The 23,804-nt window shown below is 44.9% G+C and overlaps 2 protein-coding genes across 2 annotated transcripts in view; one reads left to right on the forward strand and one right to left on the reverse strand.

Annotated features, from left to right (window-relative positions):
• The first annotated feature begins 2,370 nt into the window (after positions 1-2,370).
• Positions 2,371-6,880, forward strand: hsd17b10 (hydroxysteroid (17-beta) dehydrogenase 10). Its single transcript, XM_080534014.1, has 6 exons — positions 2,371-2,405; positions 2,942-3,106; positions 4,522-4,686; positions 5,798-5,926; positions 6,261-6,369; positions 6,492-6,880. The coding sequence occupies exons 1-6, from the start codon at positions 2,382-2,384 to the stop codon at positions 6,680-6,682; spliced, it is 783 nt and encodes a 260-aa protein (XP_080390140.1). The 5' UTR covers positions 2,371-2,381; the 3' UTR covers positions 6,683-6,880.
• A 2,295-nt stretch (positions 6,881-9,175) lies between these two features.
• The window catches only part of cntrob (centrobin, centrosomal BRCA2 interacting protein), a gene marked incomplete at its 3' end in the record, with an annotated part of 27,732 nt that continues 13,103 nt past the window's right edge, over positions 9,176-23,804 (reverse strand). The window contains exons 11-22 of the mRNA XM_080534358.1: positions 23,520-23,639; positions 22,349-22,417; positions 21,986-22,078; positions 18,684-18,769; positions 18,260-18,352; positions 13,669-13,798; positions 13,398-13,479; positions 11,680-11,735; positions 11,541-11,598; positions 10,954-11,285; positions 10,729-10,780; positions 9,176-9,402 (exon numbers count right to left, since the gene is read on the reverse strand). Coding sequence (XP_080390484.1) covers positions 9,176-9,402; positions 10,729-10,780; positions 10,954-11,285; positions 11,541-11,598; positions 11,680-11,735; positions 13,398-13,479; positions 13,669-13,798; positions 18,260-18,352; positions 18,684-18,769; positions 21,986-22,078; positions 22,349-22,417; positions 23,520-23,639 — 1,398 coding nt within the window. The remainder of the gene's footprint in view (positions 9,403-10,728; positions 10,781-10,953; positions 11,286-11,540; positions 11,599-11,679; positions 11,736-13,397; positions 13,480-13,668; positions 13,799-18,259; positions 18,353-18,683; positions 18,770-21,985; positions 22,079-22,348; positions 22,418-23,519; positions 23,640-23,804) is intronic.

Consider the following 23,804-nt stretch of genomic DNA (forward strand, 5'->3'; position numbering starts at 1 on the left):
AATCTATGATGCAGCAGTTGGACGTTTGACTGTATAATAACAGCATAGTTTATAGAGCATGCAGTCTGCGCAGCGCTTGGCGCAGCTTGACCCTCGGGAACTGCCTAAAATGTCTAGACAGGGTAAATTGCCGAACCACTGATAAAGGGTCAGATATATTTCTTTTATTCCCCCATGGTGTTTGGAACTTGGGGCAGGGCAATCTGACTCTAGACCAGTTGGTACGAGCAGGTTCTTGTAGCCTCGTTCTGGCGTCGTTCAACAGCCGCGGGAATCCCGAGGAGGAACCACCCACCCGGGGAAAGATGGCGAGGACACGGGGAGCAGACAGACCCGGGGTGAAGATGTCCGTCCCGCGGCCTCAGAAGCACGCCGTCGAGACTCGGAGGGCCGACGGTCAGGTTTGTTTTCTCGGAGTCAGAAAAGCAGCAAGTCGCCAAATGTCGGGTGAAGTGTTGGGAACCGCCAATTCTAATGTAGCTAGCGGTAGCTAGCTAGCCAGCATTTGCTAGCAGCTAGCTAGCTTAGAACTAGAAGATAGCAAACAACTAAAGCCATGCTAGACTATTATCACACATCCCCAATGCTGCTATTGTACATGTAGGCCAACGATAGTGGGATATGTTGCGTGGGATGTATGGCTACTGAAGTTGGAGACGTAGGTGGCTAGCTAACCATTGGCTGTACTGCAGTGCTTTACTCAACAGGAATACTGTAGATAGGAGTAGATATGATGATTCTAGCTCCGTATGAGAGACAGGGCTGAAGAAGGAGATGGTGCAAACATAATGATATGTACGTCAGTGGAGTGTGTCTGTGTAACTAGTGTGGTTCTGCCCGCAGGTCGTGGTGAGCACAAGAACTCTGATGTGTCTGGAGGGCATGTCCTCACTGGAAGATGTCTGTGTGTGTGTGTGTGTGTGTGTGTGTGTCTGTCTGTCTGTCTGTCTGTCTGTCTGTCTGTCTTAGTATTAGCTCTGTCCCTCATCTCCTGCACCTTTAGGATGAGAAACCATAGGTGTGGACATCAAGATGGGGAGTGTGGGTGACAAGGGAGGAGGGTGAGTTTGCTGTGTGTGTGTGTGTGTGTGTGTGTGTGTGTGTGTGTGTGTGTGTGTGTGTGTGTGTGTGTGTGTGTGTGTGTGTGTGTGTTACACGGTGGAGGCTGTGGGGTGAGGTAGTAGTTTGTATAGTTTTAGGATCACACCAGATCTGGGAGATAACTATACAGCCTACTGTCTTTCTCACGGCAACCAAACCATCGCCCCAGCATCACCGCGGCGACCAGACGTCATCATGGCTGCCAACCCCATCACCCGACGACGTTGCCACGACGACCAGAGGAGTGCATTTCTAAGAGGAAGATCATAGAGACAGCAGTTGCCGTCAATAGAATCGGCGGTTCTTTAATGTCGCTGTTTGTAGCTATTAATTGGGTTGATGTGTGTTTAAACGTTGTTCTGTTGTGCTGTTTAGACCTCGGTATTAAATGGGAGCTTTGCTGTGTTGAGGTAGTAAGTTGTGTTGTTGTGGGGTGTGGGATATTGCCACCCCTGTTCTGGAGATAACTATACGACTTACTGCCTTCCACAGTGTAGCCATATAGCATCAATACATCTGAATCACGTGTGCATATTAAGTCTCAGTTGCCAATGAAATGTGTGGACCTTGTGTGTAATAAACAATGTTTTCTTAAGGATTGGAGATGTGTGCATGTGTTTGTGAACTGCGTCAGGCAGCAACAGTTGGAGTTTTATATTGAGTTATATGTCGAGTTGACTCACAGCATCACTTTGGATGCTGGACTGAATCACCAATTATATCCTGCTAAATCAGGAATTACATCAACACAGTGTAACACAGGTTAGGGTGGAGGAGGAGGAGAATATGTTTATAAATAGGGCCTTGGTCTCAATTTCCACTGAATTTACGAATCTATGGGCCTGTTTCCCAGACAAGTCTTAAGCCTAGTCCTACACTAAATCACACTTACAATGTAAAATCTCCATTGAAGATGTTTTTTAGTCTAGGCTTAAGCCTTGTCTGTGAAACCGGTATCGTCATCTTTACTGGCCTGCATAGAATACACCCGTGGAAAGGGATTCTGGAATTTGAGTCAGTGACATGACAAGACAACACAGACACACACACAAACACAAACACACATCAAGTGGTGCACACTGACCTTGATGAGACTAGACGGCTCCTCTGATTGGACAGCCTTTCTCATATTTATTCTAACCATTAGCCAATGACTGGACGGGGCGTTCTTCTAAGCGCTCTACAATTGGTCAAATTATTTAAAATGGGAGGAGTTTTCCGTTTCTCTCCCCCAATCCTTCTGCAGCACATGTGACGCGACACAGTCTGGGTGCGTGAACATGGCGAACATTCGGAGTGTCAAGGTGAGGAGTTGAGAAAAAAAACACTTAAAGAAGGATGTTGTTCAATAAAAATGACCCTGCTTCTGCAGTAATCTAATCAGGTCACATACATTAGCGTGTATTTAAAGGCTGGAGAGTTTAGGCACAGTTTGTCAGTTCGGTTCTTCTAAGTAATGCCATTGACAAGTTTCTTTGTATGCGTACCAATGCGAGGTACACTGCTGAGGGTTCATAGTGCCCTCAGTAGTCCGTGTAGCAGCTACCTAACCTGCCTGGGCTCCAAGTGCACCACTGACAATAACGTTATGGCATTAAACGTGTATAGTGTTTTTTTTGTGTGTGAAGATTTATAGCCAGCCTGTAACCCATTAATTTCCATGTCTGCTCAATATTAGCCTACTACTATTTACTTCTGATCTGTGTGTGTGTATCTCTGTGTCTGTCGGTCTGTCGTCCCTGACTGTCTGTCCTTGTGTTCCTGTGTGTCTGTCTGTCTGTCGTCCCTGACTGTCTGTCCTTGTGTCCCTGACTTCTGTCCTTGTGTGTCTGTCCTGCAGGGTATGGTGGGTCTGGTGACCGGTGGGGCGTCAGGGCTGGGCCGGGCCACCGTGGAGCGTCTGCTGCAGCTGGGAGCGTCTGCCGTGATCCTGGACCTGCCCTCCTCGGGCGGGGACGCCCTGGCAGCCAGCCTCGGAGACCGTTGCGCCTTCGCTCCCGCAGATGTACGTCTATCCGTTGTACCGCCTCACTCTTAATCCCACAGTCTCTCACTTCAGTCCCTAACCCTGGCCTCTCCCCTGTCGTTAACCCTGGCCTCTCAACTGTCGTTAACCCTGGCCTCTCAACTGTCGTTAACCCTGGCCTCTCAACTGTCGTTAACCCTGGCCTCTACCCTGTCGTTAACCCTGGCCTCTACCCTGTCGTTAACCCTGGCCTCTACCCTGTCGTTAACCCTGGCCCCTCAACTGTCGTTAACCCTGGCCTCTCAACTGTCGTTAACCCTGGCCTCTCAACTGTCGTTAACCCTGGCCTCTCAACTGTCGTTAACCCTGGCCTCTCAACTGTCGTTAACCCTGGCCTCTCCCCTGTCGTTAACCCTGGCCTCTCCCCTCAGACCTTCAGTCTTTTTAGACAGTTAATTTATTGACAACATTGTTTACAAAAATCACTTTCATAGCATCTTGAATGAATGAATGAATGGTCTTTATTGTCATTAATACAGTACAGGTACCATACAACGACATTTAGGAGGGGGGGGCTCCCCTGGTGCTTGGAAAAAGACTAAAAACAAGAGGGCCAAGGGTAAAATAAAATAAAAAAGGGAAAAGAGCTGGTTTACATATATAAAGGCTATGTACACTATCTACTATACTATACTACTATACTATACAATAAAACACTGTGCTGTACTCTATGCTATAAATATCCTAACTTGTCCTATATCTGAACCTTATGTACACAAGGGTTGTCATATTGCACATAGTATTGTTGCACATTTAAAGTGTCACAGTTAGCAGGTTTGAAATGTTCACAGTTGTATTTCAATATTGCACTTGTGTTTACAATCTAGTAGCTGCCATCAAGTTGTCTAGATTGTCCAGGGCCTAGAACCTAGGTCTTTGCTGTGTTCAGGGCCTGAATGGCCCTCGGGTAGAAGCTGAGCTTCAGTCTATTTGTCCGTGCGAACATGGTCCTGAACCGCCTGCCTGAGCGCAGCCGAACAAAGTGTTCGTTCCCAGGGTGGGATGGGTCCCTGGAGATCTTGGAGGCCTTCCTGAGGCAGCGTGTGTTGTACAGCTCTTCCAGAGAGGGGAGGGGGGCGCCCTTCAACCACACACTATAGTTTATTATATCTAGCAATTTATGACGTTGTGATGAAATGTAAAAAAAAAAAAAAAACGGTTTTGATGATTTTTAGAAACCGCGGTTTTCGGTTTAACCGTAAAACCTTCCAACCCTAATGTGCAGTGTGCACGTATATTCTTTGTGTGCACTCCTTCATATATAATACGTGACAGGTAATATTTAGATTGATGTTGGTGGAAATGGCATCCTTTTCAAAGTGTTTCTCCAGTTTCATCCTTCTGCCAGCGGAGTCTGTGACTTTGTGTGGGACCCTATGTGACTTTGTGCCTAGGTGACGTCGGAGACTGACGTGCGGTCGGCCGTTGCCTTGGCCAGAGAGAAGTTTGGGAAACTGGACCTGGCGGTGAACTGTGCGGGCATCGCCGTGGCGGTGAAGACCTACAACTTTAAGAAGGACGTCCCTCACAGTCTGGAGGACTTCACACGTGTGATCACTGTAAGAAACACACACACACACACACACACAATATAGCTTATTTCCATAATTATTATTGGACATAACGTATGTGTTGTAATGGAAATAGGGGTCCAAATACTGTTGAGAATGAATTACTTGGAATTATGAATTTGTCTAAACAACAACAAGATGAATAACGATGACTTCAGTCATAATCCTAATGGGTTGGAGAACCATTGCAATTCCATAATAGTTCACGGATGAAGAAAGCGGTTGTATATATGTATATATATTTACAAAATGTATCAGATTCCAAGGCTCATGTCTACCCCCTCCTTCTTACAGGGTTCCCACGGGTCCTTGAAATCCTTGAAAGTTTCAAATCAAGGTCTTAAAAGTTTTTGAAAATAGACATGGGTCATTAAAAGTGCTTGAATTCCTCTCTCTCTCTCAAGAATTTTTTTTTTATATAAAAAAATGTTTTACTTAGCTAGTAAACTTAACTAGTAAATAAGTGTCTGTATTGCTTAACTTTACACATATTTCACAATATATTGTTTTGCTGTGGTAGAGAAGGCAAGAGACCATCTAGTGTTCACACATTCAAATCTCTCTTTTTAATTGTTGTCTGTGAATTGTTGGATAGTTCCTAATATATAAATTCTCATCTAGATCTGTCTCAAACTATGCCGTGTTGGGTCCTTGAATTTGAGGGTATTGAGTCTTGAAAGTCCTTGAAAGGTGCTTGAATTTGATGTTCCAGAAGGTGTGGGAACCCTGTTCTTAGACGTAGCGCTTGTTGTGCTCACGGTACCATGGCTGGATCTCTTCCACCAATAGGCTATATGCACACTATCGCATTCCGACTCTGCCATGTACTTTATTTTCGATGTAGCTTGAAACATATAGTTTAAAGCCCTTTTCCTTTTTACTTCCTTTTTAAATGCAGCCATGGTTTTTAAATACGCGCGCCGGTGGGGGGACATGACACCGGAAATAAAGTACATGGCAGAGTCGGAATGCGGAAGAGAGTGTGCATATAGCCTGTTGGAAGTCTGTCTTGGCCTCCATGGAGCCTCAGAGAGGGGGATGTAGGCGTTAGGACAGGAACAATGTTCTCTACAGTGTGTGTGTGTGTGTGTGTGTGTAGGTGAACATCGCGGGGACCTTTAACGTAATCCGCCTGGCCGTGGGGGAGATGGGGAAGAATGAACCAGACTCAGACGGACACAGAGGCTGCATCATCAACACTGCCAGCGTAGCTGCATTTGATGGACAGGTATACACACACACACACACACACACACACACACACACAGTGGGGCGGGTGGTGGCTCAGGAGGTAGAGCCGGCGTCTAACTGTCGCAAGGCCTGGCGGTTCGATCCCCGGCTCCCATCCATGTGTTGGTGTCCTCGGGCAAGACACTGAACACTGGCGCCTTGCATGGTTGCTTGCTGCCATTGGTGTGTGGATGTGTGTGTGAATCGGTGAATGAGAGGCCGTGGTAAAGCGATGAAAGCGTTATATAAGTGCAGTCCATTTACCATTTTTACACACACATACACACACACTGTCTCAACAGCCCTTCCCTCTTCCCTCTCTCACTCTGTAGGTGGGCCAGGCTGCGTACTCAGCCTCTAAGGGGGGTATTGTTGGGATGACTCTACCCATTGCCCGAGACCTGGCACCCATGGGCATCCGTGTGGTCACCATCGCTCCTGGTCAGTACACACACACACACACACACACACACACACACACACTTTTCCTCTATCTCTCCATGTAAAAGCTACAGTATATTGCCATGACAACTCTCTCTCTCTCTCTCTCCCCCTCTCCTCAGGTCTGTTCTCCACTCCTCTCCTGGCGGGTCTACCTGAGAAGGTGCGTTCGTTCCTGGCCCGCCAGGTGCCCTTCCCCTCGCGCCTAGGAGACCCTGCGGAGTTCGCCCACCTGGTGACATCACTGGCCGAGAACCCCATGATCAACGGAGAGGTCATCAGGCTGGACGGAGCTATCCGCATGCAGCCATGAGTGTGTGTGTGTGTGTGTGTGTGTGTTATATACACATAATGGGAAGTAATCCAAGGTATACCACTGTGACAGATCTGATGTGGGTGTGCATGTGAGGTGTGTGTTCATGTCTGCTACTCCAAGCTCTGCAGTACTGTACACACTCCATGCTGTTTTGTTTTGTAAACTGATCCAGTAATAAACTTCTACTGAGTCTGAGTCTCTACTCCTCTCTGTCTGTGTGAAGTGAGGTCAGTAGGAGCTAATAAGACACATGAAACAAGACCAAGCCTTCTGAGGCAACTGTAGATTCCCGAGTCCCTCCAGGCAACCTGGTGTCAACGGAGGGCGGCAAACATCATCAAGGACACCTCAGACCCCAACCACGGAAACATTTAGAATTGCCTGTTCGTCCCTCTCTTATCCAGATCAACACGCCTGCGCTGTTGTTTTCCTATGGACTGCCTCAAGAAGCGTTCTCACCAAAAGCGAAGCAAAGTGATGGATGCGTCGTTTGTAACCGAAGCGAAACCACCCTTTTCAAGCGGAGCATCCGACGGGTATTTGCTCCAGGAGTTACTTCGAATGCGCGTTCTCACAGCTCCAAACAACCCAGAGCAAAGCGAACTTTATCCTAAACTCCGTTTCAGGTGAAGCAAATGTTCTACAGTCCCTGACTTGACAGTCTTGTCGCTTTGGTACAAGTTGACCTTAAGTGCCCCTCAAATATATTTCTAATCAAAACATTTTTACAAGAAATGGCTAAATTCAATCCCAACAGCTTTTGAAATAATGTTTTGGTGCAAAACGAAACTGCTGAAAAGCATTCTAACGTTCACAGCTTGGTAAAGCCCACTGAGTCAGTTTTTGCAAAGACAAAAGTCTTGTCGCCTTGTCATATGATGCACCCAATCCTAGATTACAGCCTCACTTGTGATCAATAATTGATCAATCAATTAGTGGGTGTGTATAAAAAGAACCCCAGCACACCAGACCTTCACATCAACTGCAACTTGACCTCTGACAACATGCCTAAGATTCACCCTGAGACCAAAGCGTTGATTATCAAGAGGCTGAAGACCAGATCCACTGCTGAGGTGGCTGACACCTTCAATGTGTCTCAGCGTCAAGTACAAAGAATAAGAAAAAGATTTGAAGAGACTGGAGATGTTTTTGACAAGCCCAGGTCCGGCAGACCCCGTAAGACAACTGCTCGGAAGGACCGTTTGTTGGCTCGAAAATCCAAGGCCAGCCCCTTTTCCACTGCAGCAGAGCTCCACCAGGCCTGGTCACCTCAAGTCCCCGTGTCAACCAGAACAGTTTGTAGAATTCTGTCTCGAAATGGCCTCCATGGTCGAATCAGTGTGGCATTTGACAAGACCCACAGCCTGCTAAAAGGATGGACGCTGGAAAAGTGGCAGAAGGTGGATTTCTCAGATGATTCTTCGGTTGAATTACATCACAGACGCCGCAAATATTGCAGGAGACCTACTGGAGCCCGCATGGATCCGAGATTCACCCAGAAAACAGTTAAGTTTGGTGGCCGGAAAATCATGGTCTGGGGTAACATCCAGTATGGGGGTGTGCGAAAGATTTGCAGGGTGGAAGGCAATATCAATAGCCTAAAATATCAAGAAGTATTAGCTACCTCTTACATTCCCAACCATAAAAGGGGTCAAATTTTGCAGCAGGATGGTGCTCCATCGCATACTTCCATCTCTACATAAGTTCCTCAAGGCGAAGAAGATCAAGGTGCTCCAGGACTGGCCAGCCCAGTCACCAGACATGAACATCATTGAGCATGTCTGGGGTAGAATGAAAGAGGAAGCATGGAAGACGAAACCAAAGAATCTTGATGAACTCTGGGAGGCATGTCAGACTGCTTTCTTTGCTATTCCTGATGACTTCATCAATAAATTGTATGCATCATTGCCGAACCGCATGGATGCAGTCCTTCAAGCTCATGGAAGTCATACAAGATATTAGATATGGATCTCACAGCACCACTACTTAATTCACTGATGTTATGCAACATATTTTTGTATTTGAAGTAAATTATTTGTTAAATGTTCACAATACTCTCTGTAGGCGACAACACTTTTGTCTTGCCAAAATCTGACCTTTCTGTGTTCATTAAATGATCAATCTTACTTCAGTGAAGCACATTTATTTTGGTATATTAAACATAATTTGGGAGGGTTTTTGCTTTCATATGAGCCATTTCTAAAACCAATGGATTAATTAAAAGTCAGGTTATAAACTGTTGTTTCTACAAAATGGATAAGTGACAAGACTTTTGTCAGGGACTGTAGTGAGAACACCCCCTATGACTCTCAGTATCCCCCCCACCACCGAACCTTATCAGGAACGAGATCAGGACATTTATTTGGTAAAAACATCTGAATCATAAACAACAACATCAACAACATCAACAACAACAAAAACAACAACATGTCAGGAGAAAAACTGAACCAAACTCTTTCAACAACAAACAGAACAACTTTAACCCCCTCCTCACCTCCACACTCCCCCCCTCCTCCCCCTCCCCTCTTGACCACGCCCCCGTGACCCCTGGCTCATTGCCTGGGAGATCCCAGTGTTCCGAGGGAGGCGGGGCTCTGGGGTGGCCACGCCCTCCTCCTCAGAGGCCAGCAGGGAGAGGAGCTGCTGAGAGAGCGCCGCCCTGGCAGGCTGAGATGGGAACTGCACCAGGAGAGACCTGAGCTGGGACGCCACCTGACCTACTCACACACACACACACACAGACAGACAGTAATATTACACACAATAATATTACAGACACAGAATAATATTATACACACACAAGCACAATAATATTACGCACACACAAACACAATAATATTACACACACACAAACACAATAATATTACACACACACACACAATAATATTACACACACACTAACACAATAATATTACACACACACACATAATAATAATATTACACACACAATAACATTACACACACAATAACATTACACACAAACACAATAACATTAAACACACACAAACACACAATAAAGTTACACACACACACACAATAACATTACACACACAATAAAGTTAAACACACACAATAACATTACACACGCACGCGCACACACACACACACACACACACACACACACACATACAATAACATCACACACACACACACACACACACACACACACACACAGGGCTTTCACACTGCCAAGGAACTGTTCCTGTTCTGAAGCCTCTGAACCTTGGTGCTGTCTGGTGAACCAGCCTGCGTTCATACCAGTGTAACCAGAATCATCAGCGTCATCAACGATGGGTGATGAAGGGGCGGGATAAACAAAAATGTCACAACAAGATTGCAGCTACTTCACTGGAAATGAAGATAATATCTTCCACTACAGAATCTGAAATAAACATTTTTAAACAAATAAACAACATTTCTATGAAAAAAAAAGACACTTTCTAAACAGGTTCTCTTACTAATCATAGAAAAGGCTTACGAAGTTCGTTGGCGCGTGCGTGCGTGTGTGTGTGTGTGTGTGTGTGTGTTTGCTAACCATGAAAAGTTTTGTTAATTTTTTAAATCGCTAATGATTAGATTTAGATTACATGTTGTCTACTTCCTTCTTGTTAGTGTTCGCAGCCTGGAATATGACACACCCACTGACAACGTCAAGGTTCTAGTTTTTGGTTCGCGCTGAGAATCAACTTTTCAGGCTCCGAACCAATTTATTATTAACCTCCGGCAGGTTCCAGACTAGGTTCGGGAACGAGATCCAGAACGGTTCCTTGGTGGTGTGAAAGCCCTAACACACACGCAATAACATTACACACACACACACACACACACACACACACACACAGTATTCTAGTAAAACACATGTTTGGTTCCCAAGGTTACACACACACACACAAACACAATAACATTACACACACATATACACGCACTCAATAACATTACACACACACACACACACACACACATACACTAACATGACTGACAGACAGACAGACACACACATACACCGTATTCCACGAAAACACATGTTTGGTTCCCAAGGTTACCTGGTGGTCTCTCTGCTGGACTGTCCACTTCTCCTGGAGAACGATCTAACAACTACACACACACACACACACACACACACACACACACACACACACACACAGAAGATTATTACTGTCTCTCTCTACTGTCTCTCTCTTACGATCACAGCTATGATGGTTGACTGTCATAGCTCTCTGTGAGTGTGTGTGTGTATGTGTGTGTGTGTATGTTGAAGACCTGCTCACCATGGAAACGTAGTGCTGTAGTTCGCTGTTCCTTCCTCTAGAGGGTTCAGGGGAGGGGCTTGGTCTGGGGGTGTGGTCTGGTCTGGGGGTGGGGTCTGGTCTGAGGTTGGGGTCTGGTCTGGGGGTGGGGTCTGGTCTGGGGGTGGGGTCTGGTCTGGGGGTGGGGTCTGGGGGGAGGGCTTTGTTGGGGTGTGGACCCCTCTCTGCCCTCTCCTTTACTGTCCCCACAATGTCCCTCCCTCTCTCCCCCTTTCCTCCTCTCCTCTCCTCCCTCTCTCTCTTTTCAGCTCGTCCTATGTCCCATCCCTCCTCCACACCTCCACTTGTCCGCACTGCAAGAGAACACACACACACACACCCGCACGCACACACACACACATAAAGAGAGAGACAGACAGATTCAGTACAGTGATGCAGTCACATATAGGAGCAAGTTAAGTGTTAAGTTAAGTTGTGTGTGTGTGCAGTGTGCAATGTGTGCTGTGTGGTCTGTGTGTGTGCGGTGTGTGTTGTGTGTGTGTGTGTGTGTGTGTGTGTGTGTGTGTGTGTGTGTGTGTGCGCGGTGTGTGTGTGTGTGTGTGTCTAACCTGTCAGGTTGGTGGTGTCCAGTTGTGGCTCCAGAGGAGAGAAGGAGAGACTCAGAACACTGAGATCACACATAGACCTCTCTCCCCCTCCCCCTCCTCTCTCTCCTCCTCCTCGTTCTCTTTCTTCTCCTCCTCCTCTCTCTCCTTCTCCCCTTCCTCTCTGTCTGGACAGTCCCAGGGCCACAGCTTGTGTCTCTGGACAAATAACAACAACAACATTTATGGAAAAAAGGAAATCTCTATCTTGAAATGAAGCATGTAGAGATTGAATAGGAGGGGGCCAAGGATTGATCCTTGGGGAACGCCACGTCATTTTAATTTGGCCGTACACAAAGTTGTCAATGGAGACATTGGAGCTTCGGTCCTGTATGTAGGATCTAAACCGTTTTAAGGCAGTGCCTGAAAGTCCTACCCAGGTTTTTAGTCTGTCAATTAGAATGTTGTGGTCTACAGTGTCAAATGCAGCGCTAAGATCTAGTAGTACCAAAACTGAGATTTTTAAGATCTAAAGAAAAGTCATATCATTCATATGGATAACGAAGAGTCATATCATTCATATGGATAACGAAGAGTCATATCATTCATTTAGACAAAGAGTCATATCATTCATATAAAGAAGAGTCATATCATTCATATGGATAAAGAAGAGTCATATCATTCATATAGATAAAGAAGATCTAGACTTATCAGTGCCAACAATGTCGCCAAATATCAGGTAGATACACCATAGAGACCATAGAGACAGGTAGATATACCATAGAGACAGGTAGATATACCATAGAGACAGGTAGATATACCATAGAGACCATAGAGACAGGTAGATATACCATAGAGACAGGTAGATATACCAGATCATGAGAATTTTCTATCAGTCCATTGTTGAAAGTGTAATCAGATATGGAATAATTGTGTGGTTTGGCAACTTAACTGTACAACAAAAAAACAGACTAGTCAGCATTCACAAAACAGCTATGAAAATTGTAGGTGAAAGAGACTATGTGATCCTAAATAAACTATATGAAAAAGCTGTCCTGGACAAGGCTAACAAGATAATCGCAGACCCCCAACATCCGCTCTCCACAGAATACGAAGTTCTCCCCCTAGGTAGAAGGCTTCGCATGCCAAGATGTAATTATAAGCTCTTAAAACTATAATTTGTCCCATTCTCCATTAAACTAATCAATTCGCTCAAGCAGAAACGATGATTAGGACATGATCACCAGCACCTGCACTTTATCTTAGACACCACTTGAAGGGCCATGTGCAATATTCGAAAACACCACTTGAAGGGTTATGTGCAATATATATTTATACCAAATGATGCCATGTCCAGGTGGAAACTGCTGCCAATGTCACTCAATGTTTGTTGCGGTCCTGTTGTTTACTTTGTCTACTGTATGTTGTATGTATCGTCTCTGTTGCACTTGAAGCATGAAAGTACCATGCCCAAGACAAATTTCCCCTCGGGGACAATAAAGTATAATCAATCAATCAATCAATCAATAGAGCCAGGTAGATATACCATAGAGACAGGTAGATATACCATAGAGACAGGTAGATATACCATAGAGACAGGTAGATATACCATAGAGACAGGTAGATATACCATAGAGACAGGTAGATATACCATAGAGACAGGTAGATATACCATAGAGACAGGTAGATATACCATAGAGACAGGTAGATATACCATAGAGACAGCACAGCAGGTAGATGAGGAGAAGTAAGCTGATTTCCCATGGACTTGACTGTTCTCCAGTTTTCCTTTGCATCAGATCAACAACTTGTGAATTTCCTGGTCGCCTGCATTTTTTTTTGATGGATAAGGTCAGGTGTCAGGTGTGTGTGTGTGTGTACCTGGTGTGTCCCCCCCAGACGTTAGCTCCTTGTTCATCCAGTTTTTGGGCTCATCCCAGAGCGGGTCAGAGGACCCTTCAGCCTGCAACACACACACACACACACACACACACACACACACACACACACACAGACAGGATGATGAGGTTACAATCAGCCTGATCATCCTGTGTTGATGAACTGAGGAAAGTCTTTCTAACCATGACAATGGTTGTGTGTGTGTGTGTGTGTGTGTGTGTGTGTGTGTGTGTGTGTGTGTGTATGTGTGTACCTGTGCTCCCAGCAGTCGGAGGGCTTCTGTCCAATGTGATCGCAGCCTGGTGACTAGCTCCTCCCTCTGGGCCTCCAGGCTCCGCCTCCTCTCCTCCAACAACACACAACGCTGCTGAGCCTGGGCCAGCCTACACACACACACACACACACACACACACACCTTTGTCAGACTAGCTTCTTGTTGAGGTAGGCCTGCGTGTGTGCGTGTGACTTCAAGACGCTGATACGTCATCAGTAATAGAGATGTAACGATGCAATCAACTCAACGATTCGATACGATTCACGATACGATTTTCTCACGATTAAAAAATAAATAAATTAGATTGCAGACAAATTGACTGAAAAATATTATTTTATTGATTTCTCAGACAAAAACTACAAAATACTGTATTTTCTTAAAGAATCACTTATTTGTACCTCTTCATAAACAGCGGAATAAGGAGTGAATATAAAGAATAAAGAGTTATTATACTGTATAGTTTGTTTTTGTTGACATATGGGATGTGTTCGGCTAGGCTCAAATGATATTTTCATAAAGTATTGCTGCTGATATGTAGTAGGTATATATGGTATATAGTATTACTATATATAGCAAAAGTGCAAGGTCTTTCTTTCGTATAATCACAACCCCTGTGAGGTTCACAGACACAATGGGAGGGGGAGGGACAGCATTGCAATATTTATTACTATTATTTTTTAATAATGATAATGAACTTGTCAACATCTAATCAATCTGTCAACAATTTTATGCCAAGCCATCTCCTGTGCCTTATTAATTGTGACAGTATTGCCCTTTTTGGTGATTGCGTCTTCTTTATAGTGGTGGCTGTGGCTAAGGAGGTAGATCGCAAGGTCGGCAGTTCGAACCCAGGCTGGCCATGTGTTGAGGTGCCCTTGAGCAAGGCACCGAACCCCTAATTGCTCCAGGGTCGCCGTCTATGGTGGACCCCTTGCCTAGAGCATAAAATACCAAATTCCAACAATTGACTGACAAGTTCATTGCATGGCAATACAAGTATTATTATGATGGTCTTCATAAAGCTCCATCAGTAGGGGTTGTTCCACTGCTGCACAGAACACCGCTCTGCGCTCTCGTTTTCCCTTCTTTTCCTGTCATAGTATCTTCTTTTCCTGTCATAGTACAGGGTATATACAGGAATCTTGAGGTTAATTTCAATACCTTTCTAAGACTTTTTAAAGACCTTGTCAATATTTTTCCAGACCTCACCGCCACTTCGAGCTGTAACCGTTTACATCAGTGACACCTTTAACTTAACAGTTTTAGTTTGCAATAGACTAGACCACTATCATACAACAGAATTTCCGGTTCATCTTTGTTTTTTTAATCGCTCAACACGCCCGAAGCGACGTGCTTGCAAAACAGTTTTGTGATTGGTCCAAAAGTCCCAAAAAAGTTTCAGAATAAAAGTCCTAAAAAAACAAGTTTCAGAATAAAAGTCCTAAAAAAAAGTTTCTGAATAAAAGTCCTAAAAAAAACGTTTCAGAATAAAAGTCTGAAAAAAAGGTTTCTGAATAAAAGTCCTAAAAAAAAAAAGGTTCTGAATAAAAGTCCTAGTGTTTACACTGTGATTTTACTTGTGTAAACAGTTAGTGAGTAATGTTAGCCGGTTTTGTGAGTGTACTTTCCAGTGGCGGCTGGCCGATAGAGGGCGCTGGGGCGCCGCCCCCACCTTCACTTCCTAGTTGCGATTTGTAAAAGTTTTTTTTTTAAATAAACATTGTTTATTCACAAAATGCGGCTGATATTCTGTCGGCGCCTATCAGCATTCATTAAAAATCCTCCAATACAATAAACATTTTATCTGTGTGTGTGTAAAATTCACTGTTAAAATACATAGGGGGAGGAGTCGGGGCGCCGGCCGAATGCAAGTCTATGGCAGGCCAAATACTTTTGGCCTACACGTGAGCTGTAGCAGCACTCCAATTGGCTGTCTCCTATTTCTCGGCCGGGGCGCAAAAATTGCGCCCTGAATATCCGGTTGTTAAGTCTGACGTCAAACGTGACGTTTTGCAATTTCCGGCTCCAAACCAGAAATACAACATTGTGCGCGCGACGCGAGAGAGTTTTTGCCGGGTGAGATGTCTTCAGATAGAAAGTAAGCAAGTTGAAATTTTAGCAAATATAATTGCTGAGTGTTCTGACAGAGAAAGTTGGTTAAAATTGGTCGTTATTATTGTGACTAGAAAGTGTCTGACTGACACTTGACAATGACTATAATTCCATTGTAAATAGTGTCAAAGAACTATCAAGCTAGCTAGCTCAGAGGTGATGAGATGAGCTAGTCTGCTGCACACATGCCAGCTAAAGAGCTAACTGGATGCACTTTATTATTTTACTTAAGTTAAAGTAGATATACAATCTTTCTTATTCTGCTAGAATTGGGCTTCATTGGTAATACCATAATGGCATATTTACAGTACATGGACAGTGGATTGAAGCATTTGAAATGTCTGTTTTGTATAGTATAGTTGGACATGTTTTTTTTTCCAGGTGAGAGAGTAATGTCAAAATGACATTATCTGACTGCATTGCCCACAGCAATCCAAAATTCAATTATAATTATGTTATAAATTGATATGGATCAATTTATACCTCTTATTAGATTATAAATACTCTGGTTGTTATGTTTGCCTTTTGGTTGACAGCAAAAGGGAGAGAGGAGGATAGAGAGGGAGAGAAGGAGAGAGAGCAGGATGGTGTCGGCACACCAGAGAGAGAGAGCAAGAACCAGGTGAGAAAGTGGACAGGTAGTCAAGACCACATAAGTAAGTAGCCTTGAGAACCGATGGTTCTCGAGCCTAATGGCCCATAGGGAAGGAGCCTATCTCCTGTTTCCGTAGCGTGAGGCGGCTTAATGTACAAGTTAGTACACCCCCTGGACATGACGCTGGTATGTCGCAGGGTCTTACCCCCTGGGGGGGGGGGTCCATGCCACGGTCCATGCCACCCCCCCAAGGCAGCAAACCTAGGGGAAACACTGTTATTCTCATGCTAAAATCGACTGTAAATCCAGATTTTAAAGTTGATATTCTTCCCCGTGGAGCATGCCCCCATAACCTGTGCCCCACCCAAAAAATTTAGCACCAGCCGCCACTGGTACTCTCATGTAGGCCTACTTCGTATTGATGAGCTGGTGATCTTTCATTGTGTGTGTGTGTGTGTGTGTGTGTATATGTATGTATGTGACTGTCAGTCACAAGTTTATATTCTACGTATGTTGTTTAGTGCTGTATGCGCGTTCCCGGTTCCATGTGTACTCTACTCTTGTGTACTTCATATTCGATGAGCTAATTATCTCTTGTGTACTTCATATTCGATGAGCTGATGATCTTTCTGTGTGTGTCAGTGTCTTGGGCGTATCTGTCAGTCACATGTATATTATACGGTAACCGATGTTCAGTGCTGTATGCGCGTTCCGCATGTTCTGCTGCAGCTGTAGCCTCAGGATATCTTTGTATTTGATCACCTTCTATATAAAATCACCTGCTCGGCTTTAATGACTAGTTTTTGGTGAAATTACGTCTTTGTTTTGAGCGCCAGTGCGCGTTTCATGCGCGTGCACGCGAAAAGTCACCCCCCCACCACTAATGTAAAAAATCCTGGAGGAAACACTGTAATAAATTCACGAACTTTTACTAAAAGTTTTTAGGACTCAAACTCTTTGGACAGAGTCTAATTCAGAAAAAGACCTACAAAATTCAAGACCTCATAAAATCGTGATAAGCCTTTTTAATACTTATTAAGGGTCTTTATTTTCCCAAAATTGATTTATCAACTTTTAATACTTTTCAAGACACCGCGGATACCCTGTAGTATCTTCTGTTCCTATCATAGTATCTTCTTTTCCCGTCATAGGATCTTCTTTTCGACAATCGGCTGTTCTGGGCTGCTTATTACTCTGTTTGCCCAAAGCAAGACATTACAAGTCTGGCCAGAGTTAGCGTTGATGAGACACAGCTTAATTGTGTTAATGGAATGACTTGAGCCTTAAGTCACAGTCGACGTTAAGACTAACCAGGCTTTTTCAATTAAGCGCTGACTTAGGGGGTGTTCTCACTAGAACATTTGCTTCACTTGAAACGGAGTTTAGGATAAAATTCGCTTTGCTCTGCGTCGTTTGGAGCTGTGAGAACACGCATTCGAAGTAACTCCCGGAGCAAATACCCGTCGGATGCTCCGCTTAAAAAGGGTGGTTTCACTCCGGTTAAAAATGACGCATCCATCACTTTGCTTCGCTTCGCTTTTGGTGAGAACGCTGCTTGAGGCAGTCCATAGGAGAACAACAGCACAGGTGTGTTGATCTGTATAAGAGAGGGACGAACAGGCAATTCTCAATTATTCTGACCAATCAACTACCACGTCTGTTGCTTCGATTGCGTATGTTACTTCGTTTACATGAAGGGCTGTGAGAACGCAAATCAGAGAAATAATTTCATCTCATCCGCTTGCTCCGGGTCTTGATTCGGACTTTCATGTGAGAACATGACCTTAGTTAGGTTAGGGTTAGTTGATGGAATAGTCCCCCAAAGGAAGCAGGTGTGTGTGTGTGTGTGTCCAGAGTGTGTACCTGGTGTGTGTGTCCAGAGTGTGTAGCTGGTGTTGTTGCGTCAGGGAGGACTGTTCTCTCTCGTGACGAGCGCTTAGGTCCAGAAGCTGGTTCCTGAAAAAAAAAAAGAATAATAATACTGATTAATACTCAATACTCAGATTCTCATTTCCTTATGTTTTTGTCACCCTCTACAGACCAGGGGTGGTTGATTGGAGGGTTATAGATGTTAATGTCTGGTCTTTGTTGCCTCTGTTTGATTTTGTGCAAAGTACAAAGAATTAAAGATACATTTATGAGTCTGGGATATGAAATAAAGCCGTTTTGAGTTCAACTTTAACTTGATTTGTGGACATTCCTTATTTGTCTTTCATTGTATTTCTTGCTGCTCAAAGCCAGTCAGTGTTAATCGACAGGAGCATTCATCTACAGTATTGTTATGTACCTGTGCTTCTCCTGCAGAGTTTCCAGTCGGTCAGTTTCCTGCTTCAGAGCCACCTCCAACTGACAGCACTGGGCCTCAAACCGCGCCTACACACACACACACACACACACACACACACACACACACACACACACACACACACACACACACACACACACTATTGAATGATTATTTCAGCAGGGACCAAGGTGTCTTTGACAAGGGAGCCGTACATACACACTGACACACGCACAGACACACACACACACACACACACACTAGGGCTGCACGATATATAGTTTTACCATCAAGTTTCAAGTTTACATTTACATTTTTGGCATTTAGCAGACGCCTTATTCCAAAGCGACTTACAATCAATACATTTGACTAAGTAAATCATCAATCCACCAGTCGTAGCAGGAAGAGTAATCTATCTCAGGCCAGCGGCCATTGGCAGTCGTCGTGCTAGAAGAAGATTTTCTTTTTTCTTCAGTAGACATTGGAGAAACAGTACAAGGGGGTAGTAGAAATCTCAGGAGAAACAGTATAGGGGGAGGAGCAGTTAAGGTGTAGCCTGAAGGGATGGGTCTTCAGTCTCCGATAGAAGATGGGGAGTGACTCTGCAGTTCTGACAGCATACAAGAAGGTATGTTCCACCAGGTACGAGTACCCCCTGAAGATGTGGACTTCCTTAGGTTCCTCTGGTGGGCAAACGGGGACATCACACAAAATCAGTACAGTACAGTACAGTACAGTACAGTACAGGATGACAGTCCATCTCTTTGGAGCAGTCAGATCTCCTGCCAGCTTTGACAAAATGACAGCTGATGAAAATACAAACTAGTTCAACAACAAGGCTGTAGACCAAGTCAAAAGAAACTTCTATGTGGATGATTGCTTGAAGACTGTCTCTACAGCAGCGGTTCCCAACCTGTGGGCCGCGAGAGTACTGCAAGTGGGCCGCCAAATCATGGGCAAAAAAATGTTTTATTGACGTTTTTTTGTTACAAAAACGTTTTAATTTTAAAAAGATAAAAAATCTTGGATTTAACAGCCTTGATTGTATTGTGTGTGGTGTGCGCCGATATTTCCATCCGAAAAGAAGAAGTCAGCTCGCTTCTTGATTGGCTACATTCCATCCCGGACTCGCGAACAGGGTTGCCAGATGGGATCGACATTTTCCACCCTAACCACAGTCTAAAACCGATAATTCCACCCAAAAAACCCGAGCCCATCTGGCAACCCTAGTCGGGAGTCGGGAGTTGCCCACACACATAAGGATGTTTGGTCGTAAATATTGAACACGATCTTGGTATTTGATCACCTGCTATATAAAACATCGCCGCTCGGCTTTAATGGTTTAACCGCTATTTATTTGTAAATTTTTTGTCACGCTCCCTCTAGTTTTTGGTAAAATTACGTCATTGTTTTGAGCGCTCGTGCGCGTTTCATGCGCGTGCACGCGGAAAAAAAGTCGCGCGCTGCTGAGTGGGCCGCGAATACTGGACATATCTGTGTGGGCCGTGAGTCCTAAAAGGTTGGGAACCGCTGCTCTACAGAACAACGCTTCATATCTCTGACCAAAGACCTCAGGGCCCTATGTGCTATGGTAAATAGACTGACTTATATAGCGCCTTATTCCAAAGCGCTTTACAGTGGCCTCTCATTCACCCATTCACACACACATTCACACACCAATGGCGGCAAGCTACTATGGAAGGCACCGGCCCGCTCATTTTGGGGGTTCAATGTCTTGCCCAAGGACACCTCGACATGTGGCCAGCCGGGGTTCGAACCGCCGATCTGCCGACCTTACGATCATTAGACGCCGGCTCTACCTCCTGCGCCACAGCCGCCCCCAGTGGGTGCATGGATGCGTGGCACTGCATTCTCTGAATACAAACATTGTCAGGTTTTCACTGGTCAAAGTGGAGCGGTGTTCTCTGAACGACAATAACCGGCACGTTCCGACAATAAAGACGTTTCCACAACTTCAAAACAAAAGCGGCAAGGTAATATATCACCGTAACGTGATGGGATCATAACGGGTGGATTCAAGCTCACAAAATGGATCAGCAACAGCAGTCTTGGCTTCAATTCCTGATGAGGAAAAGGCAAAGGAGGTTAAGGAGCTCAGTCTTGACAGAACAACCTGTCGGGAGAGCTCTTGGAGTTTGATGGAACGTCGAGACTGACGCATTTACTTTCCAACTGACCATCAAGAACAGGCAAAACACCAGGAGAGGTATACTTTCCATAGTAGTAACAGTGGATAATGCTGATAGCAATATGATTTTGTACGGAACTGTTTGTTGGAACCTCTCTCTCACCCAAGTAGAAGTGATTTGGATTTGTTAAGAAGCCTCTACACGCCCCGCGGTGGTGTAGCGGTCTACGCACTGGCCGCTAGTGCATGCTGCCCACCGGGGCCGGGGTTCGTATCCCGGCTCGCCAGATCCAGATATGGCCGAGGCACACGGGAAGCGCATATTGGCCGGCCGCTTCCGAGGGGGGTATAGGAGTATTTCTGGACTAGGATCCGTCGCGCAACACCGCCCCCTGGGTGCCGGAATAACGGTACTGGGCTCCAGGAGCCAGTCAGCCTAGTCTGCCTGGCGCCCTCCTCTGGGACTGCCGGCCACGGGGTCGTGCGGCGGATCCTATGCAATAGGCAGGGGATAATTGGATGCTAAGTTGGGTTAAATTGGCTACCAAATTGGGTGAAAAAGGGATAAAATCTGAAAAACAAATTTATAAAAAAAAAAAAAGAAGCCTCTACTACACAAGTCATCTGGTGAACATTCCTGGATTTGTAAACTATATGGACAAAAGTATGTGGACACAATTCTCTGGGGCTGTTTTCATAATTTGGGCTCGGCCCCTTAGTTCCTGTGAAGGGAAATCTTAATGCTACAGTATACAATGCGATTCTAAAGAATTGTATGCTTCCAAGTTTGCAGAAACAGTTTGGGGAAGGCCCTTTCCAGTTTCAGCATGACAATGCCCCCATACACAAGGTCTGTAATGACATGATTTACCGAGTTTGGTCTGGGAGAACTTGACTGGCCTGCACACAGAGCTCTGACCTCAACCCCCTCCAACACCTTTGGGATGAATTAATAAACGCGACTACGTCCTTCTCGCCCAAGCACATATGAGTGTGATGTTCGGGTGTCAGAATATTTTTGTCCATATAGTGTATATCACAGGAAAAAATATATATCGCAATGTCAGTTTTTTCCAATATCGTGCAGCCCTAACACTAACACACACACACACACACACACACACACACACACACACACACACACACACACATATACCTGTTCCAGGACTCTGTCCATGCGTTCTGTGTCTCTCTCTTTCCGCGCCGCGTCTCTCTCCTCCTCCACAGTCTCTCTCCTCCTCCTCTCCTCCTTTCTCTCCTCCTCCAGAGTCTCTCCCCTCCTCCTCTCCTCCTCTCTCTCCTCCTCCACAGTCTCTCTCCTTCTCCTCTCCTCCTCTCTCTCCTCCTCCACAGTCTCTCTCCTCCTCCTCTCCTCCTCTCTCTCCTCCTCCACAGTTTCTCTCCTTCTCCTCTCCTCCTCTCTCTCCTCCTCCACAGTCTCTCTCCTTCTCCTCTCCTCCTCTTTCTCCTCCTCCAGAGCCTCCCTCCTCCTCCTCTCCTCCTCTCTCTCCTCCTCCACAGTCGCTCTCCTCCTCTTCTCCTCTTCCAGGGCCTCCCCTAGACGCTGCTCTTCCTGAAGCCTGGACCCCTACACACACACACACACACACACACACACACACCACAAAAAAAGGGTTAGGTATATGGATAGGAATCGAGAATCGTTTCCAGTTGAGAACCAGTAAGAGATCTTTAGATTCATCTGAGTCTTATGCCGGAAATTCCGAGCGCTCAGAGTCCCTGTTTGAACATTCAGAGCACTGTGCTCTCGGAAAACTATATTTTCATTCCTCAAATCACAGATATAACTCTTTGCACAAGCTGACTGTTATAGATCATAATTGCTTTATACTTGATTAGTTGAATCAGGTGCTCTAGAGAGTATTATTGATTGGTGCTCTAGAGTATTATTGATTGGTGCTCTAGAGAGTATTATTGATTGGTGCTCTTGAGAATATTATTGATTGGTACTCTAGAGTATTATTGATTGGTGCTCTAGAGAGTATTATTGATTGGTGCTCTAGAGAGTATTATTGATTGGTGCTCTAGACTCTAGAGAGTAGAGAGTATTATTGATTGGTGCTCTAGAGAGTATTATTGATTGGTGCTCTAGACTCTAGAGAGTAGAGAGTATTATTGATTGGTGCTCTAGAGAGTATTATTGATTGGTGCTCTAGAGAGTAGAGAGTATTATTGATTGGTGCTCTAGAGAGTATTATTGATTGGTGCTCTAGAGAGTATTATTGATTGGTGCTCTAGAGAATATTATTGATTGGTGCTCTAGAGAGTAGAGAGTATTATTGATTGGTGCTCTAGAGAGTATTATTGATTGGTGCTCTAGAGAATATTATTCAACATGCATCTACTTGTAAAAAAACAGGTAATAATCATATTTCTACCTGGGATGAATTAACATTAATTTGAATGAATTTTAAAAGATGAAAATGGCAACGTTAGTTAACGAGTATCTACAGTCAGCGTCATTAAAGTTTGCAACAGAAAGCTAGCTAACTTTAATGTTAACACAATAGTGTCAAATTGTTGGCCGCCAGCGAAATGATAGTGATGTTATCGTTGGTGTCCGCCATGTTTACAGTTAGTTTGTAAAGACTTTTAACTGACTGTTTCTAAATGAACTGATTTCAGTTCAGTGTGTGTGTGTGTGTGTGTGTGTGTGTGTTCAGCCTCACCCTCTCCTCTTGCAGCTCATTGGCCTGCAGGGACGTCTGTTCCTCCAACGCCTTCCTCTCATTGGCCGAATGCTCCTGGAGGCGGGTCATGGCAGCTAAAGCTTCCTGTAGCTGCAGCTCCTACACACACACACACACACACACACACACACACACACACACACACACACACACACACCCACAGCTGGTGAGAGACACACGCGCACACACACACACTTCTGATAATAAAAACAATACTGTGTGTGTGTGTGTGTGTGTGAGTGTGTATGTGTGTGCCTCACCAGC

Source organism: Nansenia antarctica (assembly GCF_963989245.1).
Source record: "Nansenia antarctica genome assembly, chromosome: 6".
In the NCBI taxonomy this organism is placed as follows: Eukaryota; Metazoa; Chordata; class Actinopteri; order Argentiniformes; family Microstomatidae; genus Nansenia; species Nansenia antarctica.

What these genes read in the sequence shown, in the direction of transcription:
- hsd17b10 (XM_080534014.1), top strand. Translation starts at nt 2,382, where the DNA reads ATGGCGAACATTCGGAGTGTCAAG. An exon ending in CGAACATTCGGAGTGTCAAG is followed by an intron (nt 2,406 to 2,941) that starts GTGAGGAGTTGA and finishes TCTGTCCTGCAG; the next exon opens with GGTATGGTGGGTCTGGTGAC. An exon ending in TAGCTGCATTTGATGGACAG is followed by an intron (nt 5,927 to 6,260) that starts GTATACACACAC and finishes CTCACTCTGTAG; the next exon opens with GTGGGCCAGGCTGCGTACTC.